At 41.8% G+C, this 14,735-nt stretch overlaps 1 protein-coding gene across 4 annotated transcripts in view; it reads left to right on the top strand.

Moving 5' to 3' along the window:
- Positions 1–14,735, top strand: part of nbeal2 (neurobeachin-like 2) — a 35,506-nt gene that overhangs the window by 17,630 nt on the left and 3,141 nt on the right. For 3 of the 4 annotated variants that reach the window (XM_046044259.1, XM_046044255.1, XM_046044257.1), the window contains 32 exons: positions 143–293; positions 547–702; positions 824–983; positions 1,246–1,334; positions 1,468–2,169; positions 2,316–2,500; positions 2,697–2,853; positions 4,296–4,439; positions 6,405–6,728; positions 7,937–8,086; positions 8,183–8,340; positions 8,519–8,643; positions 8,733–8,850; positions 9,070–9,227; positions 9,306–9,439; positions 9,532–9,639; positions 9,732–9,827; positions 9,953–10,077; positions 10,286–10,426; positions 10,509–10,639; positions 10,781–10,890; positions 11,015–11,132; positions 11,317–11,414; positions 11,504–11,617; positions 11,712–11,798; positions 11,904–12,013; positions 12,515–12,687; positions 12,892–12,986; positions 13,125–13,241; positions 13,946–14,107; positions 14,267–14,415; positions 14,501–14,636. In XM_046044259.1, the coding sequence (XP_045900215.1) occupies positions 143–293; positions 547–702; positions 824–983; positions 1,246–1,334; positions 1,468–2,169; positions 2,316–2,500; positions 2,697–2,853; positions 4,296–4,439; positions 6,405–6,728; positions 7,937–8,086; positions 8,183–8,340; positions 8,519–8,643; positions 8,733–8,850; positions 9,070–9,227; positions 9,306–9,439; positions 9,532–9,639; positions 9,732–9,827; positions 9,953–10,077; positions 10,286–10,426; positions 10,509–10,639; positions 10,781–10,890; positions 11,015–11,132; positions 11,317–11,414; positions 11,504–11,617; positions 11,712–11,798; positions 11,904–12,013; positions 12,515–12,687; positions 12,892–12,986; positions 13,125–13,241; positions 13,946–14,107; positions 14,267–14,415; positions 14,501–14,636 (4,981 nt within the window). The remainder of the gene's footprint in view (positions 1–142; positions 294–546; positions 703–823; positions 984–1,245; positions 1,335–1,467; positions 2,170–2,315; positions 2,501–2,696; positions 2,854–4,295; positions 4,440–6,404; positions 6,729–7,936; positions 8,087–8,182; positions 8,341–8,518; positions 8,644–8,732; positions 8,851–9,069; positions 9,228–9,305; positions 9,440–9,531; positions 9,640–9,731; positions 9,828–9,952; positions 10,078–10,285; positions 10,427–10,508; positions 10,640–10,780; positions 10,891–11,014; positions 11,133–11,316; positions 11,415–11,503; positions 11,618–11,711; positions 11,799–11,903; positions 12,014–12,514; positions 12,688–12,891; positions 12,987–13,124; positions 13,242–13,945; positions 14,108–14,266; positions 14,416–14,500; positions 14,637–14,735) is intronic. The other variant, XM_046044256.1, reaches the window with a different exon arrangement.

Here is a 14,735-nt window from a genome sequence, read left to right as displayed (position 1 = left end):
ATATTTAATTAAAACTGCATATGAATGGTTTAAAATTTAGCGTAAACATCTTTATACTTGTTTTTGTCTGTTATAAACCACAATCTTATCTGTTCATAAGAAGATGATTTGTTTATTTCTTTTCTAATATCTATGGTCACAGTGTGGAGAAAGATGGCAGCGCTCTGTCTGAAGAAAAGCAGATGATTCAAACCTCTCTGTTCACCTTGCTGAAAGACTTTCTCAAGTCGTATACGCCAGAAGAGCTTCATAGTGTCCTCGCCTACATTCTGACTGTGGAGGAGGAGCAGCAGGTTTGTTTTATCTGCGTAACTTTACAGAGTTTCATTTTGTTATCATTTGACCTTTTCAGCGTAATATTTCACTTTCAATCCCCAAATGAACTTTCCCTGATCCTCCACGCTTCCTTTTTTTATTCTCATGTTTTTCAACATTTCAAACTTATCTTGTGACCACTTAAAACGTTACCCTCCCTAATCCATATATATTAGTACTTTATCCTCCTCCTTCATTTCTTCCCTCATGATTCTCTTCTCTCTCTATCAGGCGGTGAGGGCCATGGATGTGCTGTATGAACTCTTGAGGAGCAGCCCCCCTCGTGAGCAGGTGCAGGCTGTGCTGCTGGAGTGGGGTGTGGAGCAGCTGTACTGCTTGCTGCTCACTCCGAGGTTTGGAGATGAGGCCAGAGAGAGAGTCTTCAGGGTGAGAATAACCGACTTAACATACAGCATATTGCTTTACTGATGTTTGCCTTTTAGTGCAAACTCCCATGTGATGCATTGTGAAACAGAAGAAAAAAACAATTTCCTTTTTGTTGTTACAGGTTTTATACAAAATCCTCAAAAGCGAACGAGTGTCTGAGCGCAACAAGCAGCGCATTAAGCTGAAGGATTTCGGCTATCTTGGCTTAGTGTGTTTCCTTGATAACATTCCAGTGACCATGACCACTGTGCGATGTCTGTATGAGCAGGTCCTTGCTACAGGTAATGCTGAAACAGCTTTGTGCCTCGGGTCTAGTTACCATGAATTGGATGATAAGAGAGACCTTTTATAAATGTTAAAATTTGTTTTCAAATCTAAAGTATTTTTCTGTAACAGTATATAAGCAAAAGTCTAAATTCAAGGTACAAAACAACAATTTGAAATATGGGATTTTCCCAATATCTATAGCAGAAAACTGATTAAAAAAAAAACAAAGGTTCCCAAGGACTTACAAATTAAATGAAATTTGCTGCTGTGTCACAGATGCCACCCCAAACTTCAGAGACCTCCTGGCTGTGGTCTGTCTGTCCCATCGAGCTGAGCTCACTGTCCGCTTGGATGTCTGTCGCAAGGTCAGTCAACTCACATAATTTATACTCTGCTAAAACTACTAAGTCAACTTTTGAGTGTTTTAGTTTCATCCTAAGCGTGTTTATCATCTCAGTAATGGAAATTAGCTCTCTGTTCTCTCTGATATTACCACAGCTATTTCATCTGATCTACTCCAATGAGGATTATGTGAAGCAACTCGCTAAGCAGCCGGGCTGGCAGGATGTTCTCACAAAGCTGTATGTGAAAGAGTCCTACGAATCCCACGCCGCCAGCATCGCAGACTCCAGCACCCACAACTCCTTTGAACCAAACTACCGGCCACCGCTGCAAAAGGACCAGGCTCTGGTCATTGAGGACGCACACACTGACATTTTCCTGAGCTACCGCACCTCGCAGGACATCGAGGATGATGAGGAGGTTGAAGGTGGTCAGCGTGACATATCTGAGGGATTCTCTGATTTATCCCAGTCACCTCCAAGTGGAGGTGGAGGCCCGCATAAAAACTTCATTGGCTCCCTCCATTTTAAGTCATTTGATTCAGTGGACCGGGGGAGCCACTCATCCTGCATCTCCAATGCGGTTGATATCGCCTCACCTAACCCCGGTGAGGAGGGGAGAGACTACCAGCCCCTCTCCCCCTTTGGTACATCACCCTTTGATTTGGAGCTAGGGGGAGATGGCCCACATACTCCTGCAGGTAGTCTGACAAACACGCCATCTCCTCTAGAGCACGGCAAACCCTTCCCACCGCTCAGACCCAGGAAGAGCTCCAGTTTGTCGAATGTGCTGGATGATACCAGCTATGGGACAGACCCTCCTACTGGAGATACAATCTCCAACACGTCCAATCCACAGGTCTGGCTGCTTCCTCAACTCTGAGCTTACTGATGTATCAAGCTAAACCCTGATTTGGGTCTCTATTATTTGCAATTTTTTTTTACAGTTTATAGTTTTAGAGCTTTTCTATAATGCGTAGGGACTGAGTGTTGTTTGTGTTATAGCAGACACCTGAGGAGGAGCTGTGCAACTTGCTAACCAACATCGTCTTCTCCGTACTGTGGACCCGCAGCGGGGTGGAGGGGGCAGAGGATGTGGTGTGGAGAGAAAGAGGGCAGGTCTTTTCTGTTCTCACCAAACTGGGCTCCTCCTGCCAACTAGTCCGCCCTCCAGATGACATCAAACGCAGGTCAGTGATGAAGATTTCAAATGTATTTCCCCTCAAGAGAACAAACACATTGAACTGGCAGTGAAATGGCCTCGCAATGGAAAAACAAATTGAACCACAGCTTGAGCTTTGTCACCTTTTGTCTAAATATCCAGAAATGTTTTCATGTCATACTGGGGTAATGGGTTCAAAGTCTGTTTGCCACTCTGTGTGCCAGTCTGTTGGAGATGATGCTGGAGTCGTCTCTGTCTGACCTGAGAGACGCCCAGGGAGTGTCTCTGCCTTTCTGTCCCAGTCTGGTTCGGCTCCTCAGGCTGCTGCAGGACTTCCTGTTTGCTGAGGGTACAGACAACCACGCGCTGTGGAGTGAAAAGGTATATCACATATCCCACCTAATGTAACACTGACTGTTCTGTTTGGGCTTTGCGTAAATGACCAACAAACGGCTCTCTTCATTGTGATAAAGGTTGGTTGACTGTGAAAACACCTGGGACAACAAAGGAAATGTGCCCAGGGCTTTATAATTTTATCTTTAGTGACAAAGACTGATATATTGTATTTTACAACTATATAAGAAGACCAAACCAAAACTAACAGCAGTATGGACTTAATAACACCTTCCAAGATGTAGCCCACACATAAGATACCACATTTAACTTTTTTCCATTATTATTTAGTATAAAATATGTATGCATCTTTATTTGTTCCAGTGTTAATGGACTAAAATAGAACATGCAAAAATTGTTATTTAAACTCATGATGGTGTATGATGATGCTACAGCCAGCAGCCACTTAGCTACAACTCATCATTTTTACACTATTACACATTTTTTTAATGGACTAAACAAATGAGATATAACATGCTACTAAGTGAGCTTAAGAGTGCTGGTAGGCTGGTTTTCTTACCTTCGGACAGAGCAGGCTAGATGTTTCCGCCTATTTCCAGTTTTTATACTAAGCTAATCTAACTGGCTGGTGGTTGTAGCCTTATATTTACCCTACAGACATGAGAGTGGTATAATTTTCTTTATTATCTGAAGTAAATACGTGTATTTCAAAAAATCTTGAACTATTGCTTTAATTTAGTTTGTTGGGTCTGGATAAGGTAGTGGATCACCACGCTGTGTGTCTTTTGTAATCTTTAGGCCTTGAGAATAGCTTACATAAGAAAGACGGAAGCAGTAATCCGCATACCAGTGCAAGGCAGGTCGCATGTTTCCTTTCTATAAATACTCAACACCAGTGGGATTTAAATTTCTGATAAATTACAAATGCTCAGTTCACAGATTCCACATCAAGTTTTCTTCTGCTAAAAAGCAATGCAGCAGAACAGTTTCTGTGTATAGAACAGTCAAGGGTGTTGTCTTCTAATTAATGGTTTCATTTGACTATAGTATTGTTTCTGTCAATCCAGTATTATTTAATGTTAAAGCCTTATTAAGATAATAAAAATAAAATGACTGTGATACACAGTAACTCTTTGAATGTCGGACTATATTGTCAGGATGTAATTATGTAATTCTTTTACATCAGATAAGTGCATTTGGTTGATATTAAAGACGTCAGAGACACGTCATGACACTCTGAGCAGCTGGGTGTGGTTGTTGTCAGTTACTATGTTAAATGGGAAATGTTCCTAATGTCTTATTGGAGGGTGGAGAGTCATGGTTAGGTGGAAGTACCATCTTAATCACCTTTTTAAATGCAGGTTAAGCTGTATTTAATGTTCTGAACGGCCTTAAGATGCTGGAAGGTGTGGAAACAGGTCTAACCTTTTTTGTTGAGTCCTTTGTTGACAGTTGTTGTTGTATTGCAGATCTTTGAGGGGGTGGTGAACCTGCTGGACAGGTTGAAAGCCTGGCATAGCACCCCTGGAAGCCCCGGGAACACTGAACTCAAGGAAATGGCCCAGATTGGCCTGCGTATCATCACTGGATACATCCAACAGCAGCACTCGCCGGTCAGCTTGCACCCACAACTTGTCTGGTTCATCACCCAGTCATGTACACCAACCATAAATGTCAAATATTTCTCGCTACCTACATGTCTTTCACTACCCAAACACCTACAATATATTACATTTAAAGTGGTTAACAGTATTTATTTAACTTGATAAGCGTGCTCAGATAAAGCCAGTTTAGAAATACCAGGCCTTCTATGAGTGTCTTTTCAAAGACATTGCAGTCATTCCTCTAAGGGAGTGTTCTGTATGAAAGGGCAGCTCCTGTCAGAGTTATGACTGCCGCTGCAGCTGCTCTTACAGTAGGAATGTGGGATAGAGCAAGCGGTGAAAAATGAACTGACCATAAGGCTTTCCATCACATACTGCTGATTGTGTTCATCTCCAGAGTAGTACAACTCCCCCTTAAGCTATTTGTTTTTCAACAATGTCTGGTTTGAAATAAATTAACTTAATTGCATCCTCACATCACAGCTGTGGGTCTCTTGGAAATAAAACAAGTGTGGTGCTTCTTAAGTTGAGTGAATATACAAATTAGAATAAATTATCAGAGCTAAATTAATTCCAGTGATGGAATGTGTTCCGTATAAGCGGAAGATAATGGATGAATGGCTGGAATAGAATTAAGGACAAATATGAGATACTCGAATTTCAGATTTATGCTACTTTATACTACACATAACACTTAACACACTTACATAACACACTTACCACTACATTTATCTGACAGGCGTAGTTATCATGTTACTTTGGGATCAGTTTATAAAATATGATGCCATGTTGTAGATTAGAGATTTTTTAGACCTATACTTATATATTTGAGGATTTTGAAATCTGATATTCCGATATATTAACCGACATTCTTTTTTTTTGCCCCTTCTCTTCAGAAACATATATTATCCCTAACATTTGTTATGTGTAGTTATGAGACCTCACCAAGACAACATGATAATGCAGTTTAATTTTTTTTATTGTTATAATGTTATAATAGTACTTTGAACAAAGTGCAGCTGATTGCTGTGTTTAGTGGTGGATTTATGGTGTTCCGAACACTGTTGCTAACAGGGGATTTGCACAGTGCCCTCTGGTGGACAAACTATGCAACAACAACACTCATAACATGAGGTGCGTTCGACTTCATGCGGCGCTGCGCAGCGCTGACTTAATGTGAAACATGCTGGACTTAAAATAAGGCATGCTGGTTAGAAATTGTGCCCGACCTTCGCTGGTGCTGCAAAATGTCAACAATGTCACATGACATTAAAACCACGCGGGAGCAAGGCGGCTGCAGGCGCCGACTACTGCTGCACAAAGATCTCAGCTCACAATAAGCTCACGCAGGTAGAATGTGTCTGACATGACGGCGCTGTATTTTTCCCCTGCACCTGAAGTCGCCTGCAGCTCACGTATCAAGTCGGCAAAAGTCAGCTATAGTCATCTCCTATGCATGATTGTCTTCCATCTGTCCGTTTCTTTTTTTAATTGTCCTTTATCAACTGTTATAAACACCAATATAAATGTATCTGAAATTAGCATATCGGCTTATAATTGCCACGCTGATTTATTGGTTGGGCTCTATTATAGATTACCCAACATATAAACATTTTTTTCTACCTTGACAAAATACATAAAATTATGCTCTTAGAATAATGCATCACTGTTAACAATTCTATAATATAATAATGTAACAGCACATGTTGCTGATAATAGCTCTAAACCTTTACTTAGGTATAATTTTGAGTATTTTTACAATGTGGTTTTGATACTTTTACCTAAGTAAAGGATCTGCATAGTTCTTCCACCACTTATTAAGTCTTCCTCAACAAAGACTTTCTCTCACGCAGAACGTAGACCCTAGTGAGGACTGGAAGTAAAACACCAAATATAGGCTACATGATTGTGAACTGCATGGATAGGCTCTCAGTTAAAAAAAATAGCAAGTGATTTTTTCTTACCCCTCTTCAGGTGTGTGAGATGGCCTATTTGAAGCTCCATAGCCTTCTCCAGACGGTCCTGTGTCTGAGCTGGGAGGAAGTGTGCTTCCTGCTGGGGCAGCTGGGCGACCCCCTGTGGCCAGGAGGTGTCATGGACGACACAATCTGTGAACATGCTGAGACTTTCCCTCAACTGGTGCCCATTGTGCGTACGCTGCTCGACCAGCATGCTGACCCCTTCACCCTCCAAAACCTACTACCCAACATGCCCGTTACCAATGGCAGCACCACCTTCGCCCAAGACCTAAAGGCTTATTGTCACACAGTGGAGTGGCAGAGGTTTTACCAGCAGCAGGTTAGTGTTTTGGCTGACACTGTGCTTTTAAAAATGGATGCAATTTATCTTTTGTTTAGGGAGTCTGGAGAGCTTCTCCAGTCTTGGGTATGACTGAGCAAGTATAATGAGCAATCCACTCTCAGATAGTGCCTGGTCTGTTCTTTGTCACATTAGTGTACACTCAGGATATTTGCAATGTTGCCTTCTTGTCTGACCAGTTACCTCCTGGTGGGTGGCTGAGAAATCTAATCCAAATTTATGAAATGCTATCACAAGTTCAGAAAGAAGAGAAAACAACCTTAAACTCCCAAGTGTTTTCTAGCTGACTGTTAATGTATTTTAAGCAGAGATCAGTTTATGCTCAAACTTGAAGCTGAGATATTTTATGAACGGATGCCAGACACAGTAACCACTTTCACACATTTATCATTACCCTGTGTGACAGTGCATGCTCATAAATCTGTTTTGTTTAGATTACTTTTGTATACAGATCCCACAATACATTAACCAGTATGGCATAACTTTGGCTGCCAGGACAGTTTAGAAACTTGGCCCAGGCTGATTTCTCAAGCACGTATGTCTAAGTGTGTATGCTGTTAGCCTGTGTATTTGTTTTAAATGAATGTATAGGGTACTTCTATAAGTTTAAGTATTTTTACAGAACTTCATGTTTTTGGCATGAAATGGTAAGGCTACGTAAGAGGACAGAAAAACACAGCAGATGAGTTTAAACAGTGCAGTAGTTATAAAAATATCGCCTCTAATACAATAAATAAATAAAGGAAAACTGTTCAAGAAATGGGGAAGTGTGTTTCTATTCCTGTTTCGCATTTGTAGAATGACAATCGTCCTGTTTTATGTATCCAACATACAGTGTTCTTCTTTTAAAAACTGTAATGTAATGTTCCCTTTACATATTAAAAATAATTAACAACCACATAAATTATAGTTTAAATAAGGTTATCATTCAAATTATAGTTTGTATAATTACAAAAAAACTATAACTTGAATGATACACTTAGACTTCCAAGTTTTCCATAAACCATAATTTGACTTGGAGTGATTTTATTGGTGATTTATATATTTGCTCTGTTGGTTTGTGAGTAATCTGATATCACTCAGGCATCTAGACTCCTGGTCTTTGCATCTAGGTTTCTTTACTTTGTTGAGTCATCCTTGACATTTTTGTAGATGTGTGTGACCTTTATTTGAAAATCTGCCTCTAGGTTCAGCCTACCATGGAGCAGTATAAGCTGGACACATTTGGGAGGAGCCATGACATCATGTCCAATTTCTGGAATTCCTGCTTCGATGACCTGATGAGTACAGTCTTGAGACGGGACCAAGACAGATCCGACAGCAAGTCTAAGTTTCAGGTTATAAAACTTTCAGGCTTCTTGCTGCAAACATTGCATTTTTAGCGAGTTGATATATTTATGACAATGTTAACCTGACTGTCTGTGTGAAAGCAGGAATTGATCGTGGACCCTTACCTGAAGCGAGTCAGAAGCGAGAACAACAGGTACCTCAGTTGGCAGAAGCAGATCTCCAGCCAGCAGGGGGTGGTGTGGCAGCACTGGAGAGCTCTCCGCAGGCTTCTGACCAGTGAGAGAGGAGCATGGGCCAAAAGGTATGACAACCTCTGACTTTTTAATCAGTAATTGAGAGAAAATGAGAGGAAATTGTATCAACAGTTTTTCTCTAATTTGATTGACAAAATAGCAAATACAAACCTGTATCTGTAACTATACTGTCGTTTCGCTGTGCCTTGCTGCTCAAAATGTACTGAATTTGCCTTATTTTGACAGAGTTCAACCAGAGGTGAAATGGAAATTGTCCAGTGCAGAGACCTATTCAAAGATGCGCCTCAAACTTGTGCCCAACTACAACTATGATCCTCACGGTGATGCCAGTGCTCAGAGGGACAACATGGGTATGTCACTGCACTGAACATATCAACTTTTGTCATGTAAGCAGTACACAGTAACGGAGCACTAAAGATGTTGTTTTTGTGATCTTAAGGAGCTGACAGCCCTCGTAGCTCTGAACCCCTCCCATTGGCTGTTGCAAAAGAAGCAAAAGTAAGCGACATGGAGGATGATCAGTTAGGAGAAGAGGATGTCGTCTTTTTGGATGACAAGTGAGTTTCCAATCCACATAACTTTTGTGCCAGTGTCTACAGCTTACAGCTTGTCTGAGTTCTCCCTGAAAACTATCTAGCACATAGAAGAAAAGTCATGGACTGGGCACACCAGTTTTGAAACACAAAATTTCACCAAACATGCCTTAAATATTTTGTAACAGTGAGTGTGAATAGTGCAGAAAATGTAATAATTTTAACTTTTTGTTACGCCGTCAGGGTGGAAGGAGAAGACGAGAGCCAGAAAGAAAAGCTGGTTCTTTCTGAAGACTGTGAGCTCATCACCATCGTGGCGGTTGTTCCAGGTCGTCTGGAGGTTACCACACACCATCTTTACTTCTATGATGGCAGCAGTGAGAAAGAAGAGACAGAAGAAGGTAATCAGCATTCCTAACTTTTTTTTTCACTGTTCTTCAAAAGGTCCTTACAAAAGTGAACAATATCTGTGTCTTCAGGAATCGGGTTTGATTTCAAGAGACCTCTGTCTCAGCTCAGAGAAGTCCATTTGAGGCGTTACAACTTGCGCCGATCTGCACTGGAGCTCTTCTTTATTGACCAGGCTCATTACTTCATCAACTTCAGAAAGAAGGTGTTGCTCAGTTCAAAACTTTACCACTGTACTTGGACTAGATGTTTTTGAAATGACAGGGTGGCTTAAATTCTTTATGTCTGCCCTTCCAGGTACGAAACAAAGTGTACTCTAGAATCCTGGGGCTGCGGCCTCCCAACCTGTTTTACTTTGGCTCTCGCTCCCCACAAGAGCTGCTGAAGGCATCGGGGCTTACACAGGTATTCCTTTAACTCAGTTCTCTCTATGAAGCTTAGTTATTGTGATCTGTGCTTATTGTGTTGGACCAATTGTATGGTAATGTGTTGAATAGAAATGGGTGTGCAGAGAAATCTCCAATTTTGAGTATTTGATGCAACTGAACACCATCTCTGGACGCACTTACAACGACCTGTCACAGTACCCTGTGGTAAGTACACTCCATCTCCCATGTCAGTGTGTACTACTTATATTCATGATCCGTTCATTACAAGACCACACACTTAAGGTGTGAGGAGGCATCATGTTAGAGTTCTGTTTTTTGTTTCTCTTCAGTTCCCCTGGATCTTGTGCGACTACAAATCTCCCAGTCTGGATCTGGAGGACCCGTCAGTTTTCAGAGACTTGTCCAAACCCATCGGTGTGGTCAACCCCCGCCATGCAAAGAATGTCAGGGAAAAGTAAGTGGTTATATAACAATGTGATTTTTGGATGCAGATCAGTAGCCAACTGTTAGTTCTTAGATGTCTGCCACAAGCACTTGAATGGTGCAACAAGAATTAGGTTTTACTCTCAGCATTACCACCTGACAATGGCATAATGCTGATAATAAAAGATAATGGGCTGAAACGTGCAAAACCAATGAATGCATTTTTTGTTTGTCACTAGGTATGAGAGCTTTGAGGACCCAACAGGCACCATCGACAAATTCCACTATGGCACACACTACTCTAATGCAGCAGGAGTCATGCACTACATGATCCGCATGGAGCCATTCACAACTCTGCATATCCAGCTGCAGAGTGGCAGGTGGGAACGCTGACTAGTGCGTGATACTTCATGATGTTTCCTGGTATTTTGTGGTCTCATATTGGTACATGTTGTTGTTTAGGTTTGACTGTGCAGACAGACAGTTCCACTCTGTGGCAGCAGCCTGGCAGGCTCGCATGGAGAGTCCAGCTGACGTCAAAGAGCTCATCCCGGAGTTCTTTTACTTTCCAGAATTCCTGCAGAACATGAACGGTGAGGAAGACTGTACCTTTTGAAAGTTTTAAGAGCAGATTGATCTGCTTTACTTTGTTGTGAGATGTTGGTACATTGTTAATTTGCAAATATTTCTTTAATAAAAGAACCTTATGCGTCACTGCTGCATGATTGTTGTAGGCTTCGACCTGGGACATTTGCAGATTTCTCAGGAACCAGTGACAGATGTTCTGCTGCCTCCCTGGGCCACATCAAGAGAAGATTTCATCAGGAAACACAGAAAAGCCCTGGTGAGTATACACAAACAGCCTTAAAGTCTTAAACTCTAAGCATGTCAATTGGGGCACTTGTTTACTGACATATTGTATTAAGACAACTCTTCAAAATGACTCCAACTTGTGTCTTAAACTCTAGGAATGTGACCATGTGTCCAATCACCTCCATGAGTGGATTGACCTGATCTTTGGTTACAAGCAGAGAGGCGAAGAGGCTGTGGATGCCCTCAATGTCTTCTACTACTGCACTTACGAGGGTATGGCAAAAGTGAAAACTTTTTTTCTCACTAGTGATGGATGGAACCTGCTCATCTTGTAAAGATTTTTGTTGTCTTCTGCTCCTTGTGTTCCATATTACCCATTCAGCTTTTAAGCATGAGCAAGGTTTTTCTATGTTCTTTCATGAGACTCATGCTTGCTTCTTGTTTGGCTCCTCTGCAGGTGCAGTAGATCTGGATGCAATTGCCAATGAAACGGAGCGTAAGGCCCTGGAAGGCATCATCAGCAACTTTGGACAGACTCCCTGTCAGCTCCTTAAGGTACAGCTCCCAGACTAATTCACAGCTACTTTTAAAGCCTTGATTATTATAAGTTCTGTTTAAAAAGCAGCAGTCCTGTCTCCAACCAGGAACCTCACCCTCCACGTATGTCAGCTGAGAACGCATCTAGGCGGCTGTCCCGCGTGGACACTGTGCCAGCGAATATCTTTGAGCATCTCAAAAAGCTCCGGCCTTTTGTGGAGGTGGGTTCTAAAATGCTTTTAAATCATGTCAAGATCTCATTATTCCTCTAAATAAATAAATGTGTTGATGTGTTTACGTGTTGGTTTGCCTCAGGTGGTAAGTGATGGCCTTCCTCTGGTGCAGGCAGTGGTACCAAAGAGCCAGAATCGCTCCTTCATCATCCAGGGCTCAGACATGCTGGTAAGGTTCAGTTGGGCACTTTCACAAGGGCCACATATAAAACTCAACAACAATATTCATCTTACATAGATGACGTTCAACATTTTTGTATTTTTCCTGCTACAGGTCACTGTGAATTCAAATGGGTTGATTGGGACACACAGCTGGCTGCCATACGACAAAAACATTGCTAACTACTTCACCTTCACTAAGGATCCCACCATGACTAATCCCAAGTAAGTGCCCTCAGAAAACAGAAAATAACCCCCTATTTAAGTTTTTTAGTTTACTCAATCATCTGGAATCCAAAATGACTGTCTGTAAAATCTCTGTTTACCAGAATCTCCTAGAAATGTCCCAGGCACATGGGCTTATCAATAAGGTTCTCACTGTGTTGTGTCTTCATTAATGGTGCAGCTGAACATTGCCTGGTGTGTTTTTCTTTTCTGAGAAAGAACTATGAAATATTCCATCATTAGCTGAGCAGTAACATGCTCCTCAGTAAAATTACTCTTTGGATTTTTCTGATGGATTGTATTTTTTACTCTTATGTGTGCATCACATAAACACAAAATAAATCAGAATAAGAACCATTTGTTCACACAGGTTGTAATTTGCAGATGTCATGACAGTTTAATGTGCTGATTATAAATATCCTCCACATTTAGGCCACAGCTCAATTTCACGTATTTGTTTCTAACTTGCTTTGATCTTTCCAACCCTGTTCTGTTGTGCAGAACGCAGCGTTTCTTGATCGGGCCTTTCTCTCCCGGAGTAGAGATCAGTGCTCAGGTGCTGGTGGTTTCCAACGACGGCCGTCTGCTGTTCAGCGGAGGACACTGGGACTGCAGTCTCCGTGTCACCCAACTGGGGAAGGGCAAGCTGGTGGGCAGGATCTGCCGGCACATTGGTGAGCTCCCTAATGTCATTTCTAACTTTGTTTCGATGTTAAACGTGGCAAGGACGACCTGATCATCAGGGACCGCGATGGAAATAAATCCTGGACGTATCCCTTGTCTTATATGCTGGTATCATTTCTTTACTTCTGTATTTGAACATGTGTCAAATAAATTAAACTAAACAGTTTATTTGTATTTTTGTTTGTTCCACAAAGATGTTGTTACTTGCTTGGCTCTGGATCTCTGTGGCATCTACCTCATTTCTGGTTCAAGGGACACATCCTGTATAGTGTGGCAGGTGGTACAGCAGGTAAACGTCTTTAGATCTCTCTGTCTTCATCTAGGCTCACTCACATGCTTGTACATGTGTGCATAAGTATACGCTAAGTAATAGTAGTAAGTAAAGTTATGGCTTCACACATGAATTCTCCTATTTTCTATCCTTCAGGGTGGCTTCTCCAGCGGGCTGTCTCCTCGGCCTGTGCAGGTTCTCTGTGGACATGACCAGGAGGTCACCTGTGTGGCCATCAGCACTGAACTGGACATGGCTGTCTCAGGGTCAAAGGTCAGAGATCTCACACAATATGCCCAATACGTAACATGGTAATAATGTAGGAATATCTAAAATCTATCTAAAACTTTCATCACAAATTCCCAGAGCTCAGTTTTTACCTTACCAAGAGATCAAAAATAAAAAAAGGAACATTTTTTTATTAAGGATTATTAAAACAGTTGATAGACTAATTGATTAATCGACTAATCATTACCGCTCTATAGAATCCTATTATGTCAGAAGACTTCATTTTGATTTCTCTCTATATTATTGCTTGAGCTCTGCAGGTTTGAGCAGGTGTGAAACATGCTGTTCAACCCAAATAACCACAATATGCTTGAAAATCCTATTTTGATGTTCTCCAAGCAAACTGTAGGGTTCATAAGAAGTGAGAATGTAATCTGTACCAGCCAGGTTGTTTTTATATATAAAGTGTAATGTAACAAAATTAACCACTGGTCAACCACCGTTTTGTCTGACTCTCATTTTATGCAAATATTTGTGCGAACTACTACATAGAACATGTCCATTAGGATCTTTTTCAACTCTCTCTGTTGTCAAAAGTTGCAGCATGAAATGTTGCAAAAAACTCCAAAAAAATAGCTATTTGTGAGTCCATATGCAAAAATGCAAAAACAGTTTACATCACAGAAACAAAAAAGTGTGGGTGTGATTGCATCTTTACTGAGCCTCACCTGCTGTTCACTGTGTGTCAGGATGGGACTGTGATAGTGCACACTGTCCGACGAGGCCAGTTCCTGCGAACACTGCGGCCTCCTGGTGATAGCTGTGTACCTGCCCAAATCTCTCAGCTCCAGGTGGGCATGGAGGGTCACATTGTGGTACAGACCTCGCTGGAGGAGTGCTCCAATAGAAAGGTACATAGAACATACGGTACAGTATTTAAACACAGACAGAAAGACACCTTCAAACAAGTTTCTCAACCTGCTTATGTCTGTGAAGTCTCAATTATCCAGGTCATAGCTCTTTTTAACACTCCTTGGATGCCAATACCAAAAATCTGTTTATTCCTACAGGGCAAGTTCTCAATTCATGTTTACTCAGTAAATGGCTGTCTGCTGTCCTCCTTCACCATGGAGGAGCAGGTGACTGCTGTTCACCTGGTGTCTGAATACGTCATCCTGGGGACCGCACAGGGCAGCCTCCACATACGGGACTTATGCAGGTAAAAAACATCAATTGCAGCATGTATGTAAAACTTTACATCTAAAAGTTTGGTTGTTCTGTTGTAACTCTTGTCTGTTTGACAGCCTGGATGCTCCGGTAACACCCCTGGCCTTGAAGGTTCCTGTGAGGAGTGTGTCTGTCACCAAAGAGTGCAGCCACATCCTAGTGGGACTAGAGGACGGGAAGTTAATTGTGGTGGGGGCAGGGAAGCCAGAGGAGGTGAGAAGCAGGACATCAAGTGTTTGTGAGATGCTGTGGGGGGGGGGGGGAATACATGTTTGTAAGTGTGAGAGGGGGTGTGTGTGTGTGTGGGGGGGG

The sequence above is a fragment of the Micropterus dolomieu genome, linkage group LG03, assembly GCF_021292245.1.
Source record: "Micropterus dolomieu isolate WLL.071019.BEF.003 ecotype Adirondacks linkage group LG03, ASM2129224v1, whole genome shotgun sequence".
Classification (NCBI taxonomy): Eukaryota; Metazoa; Chordata; class Actinopteri; order Centrarchiformes; family Centrarchidae; genus Micropterus; species Micropterus dolomieu.
The sequence above is the reverse complement of the archived record's forward strand: the minus strand, read 5'-3'. Positions and strand labels throughout refer to the sequence as shown.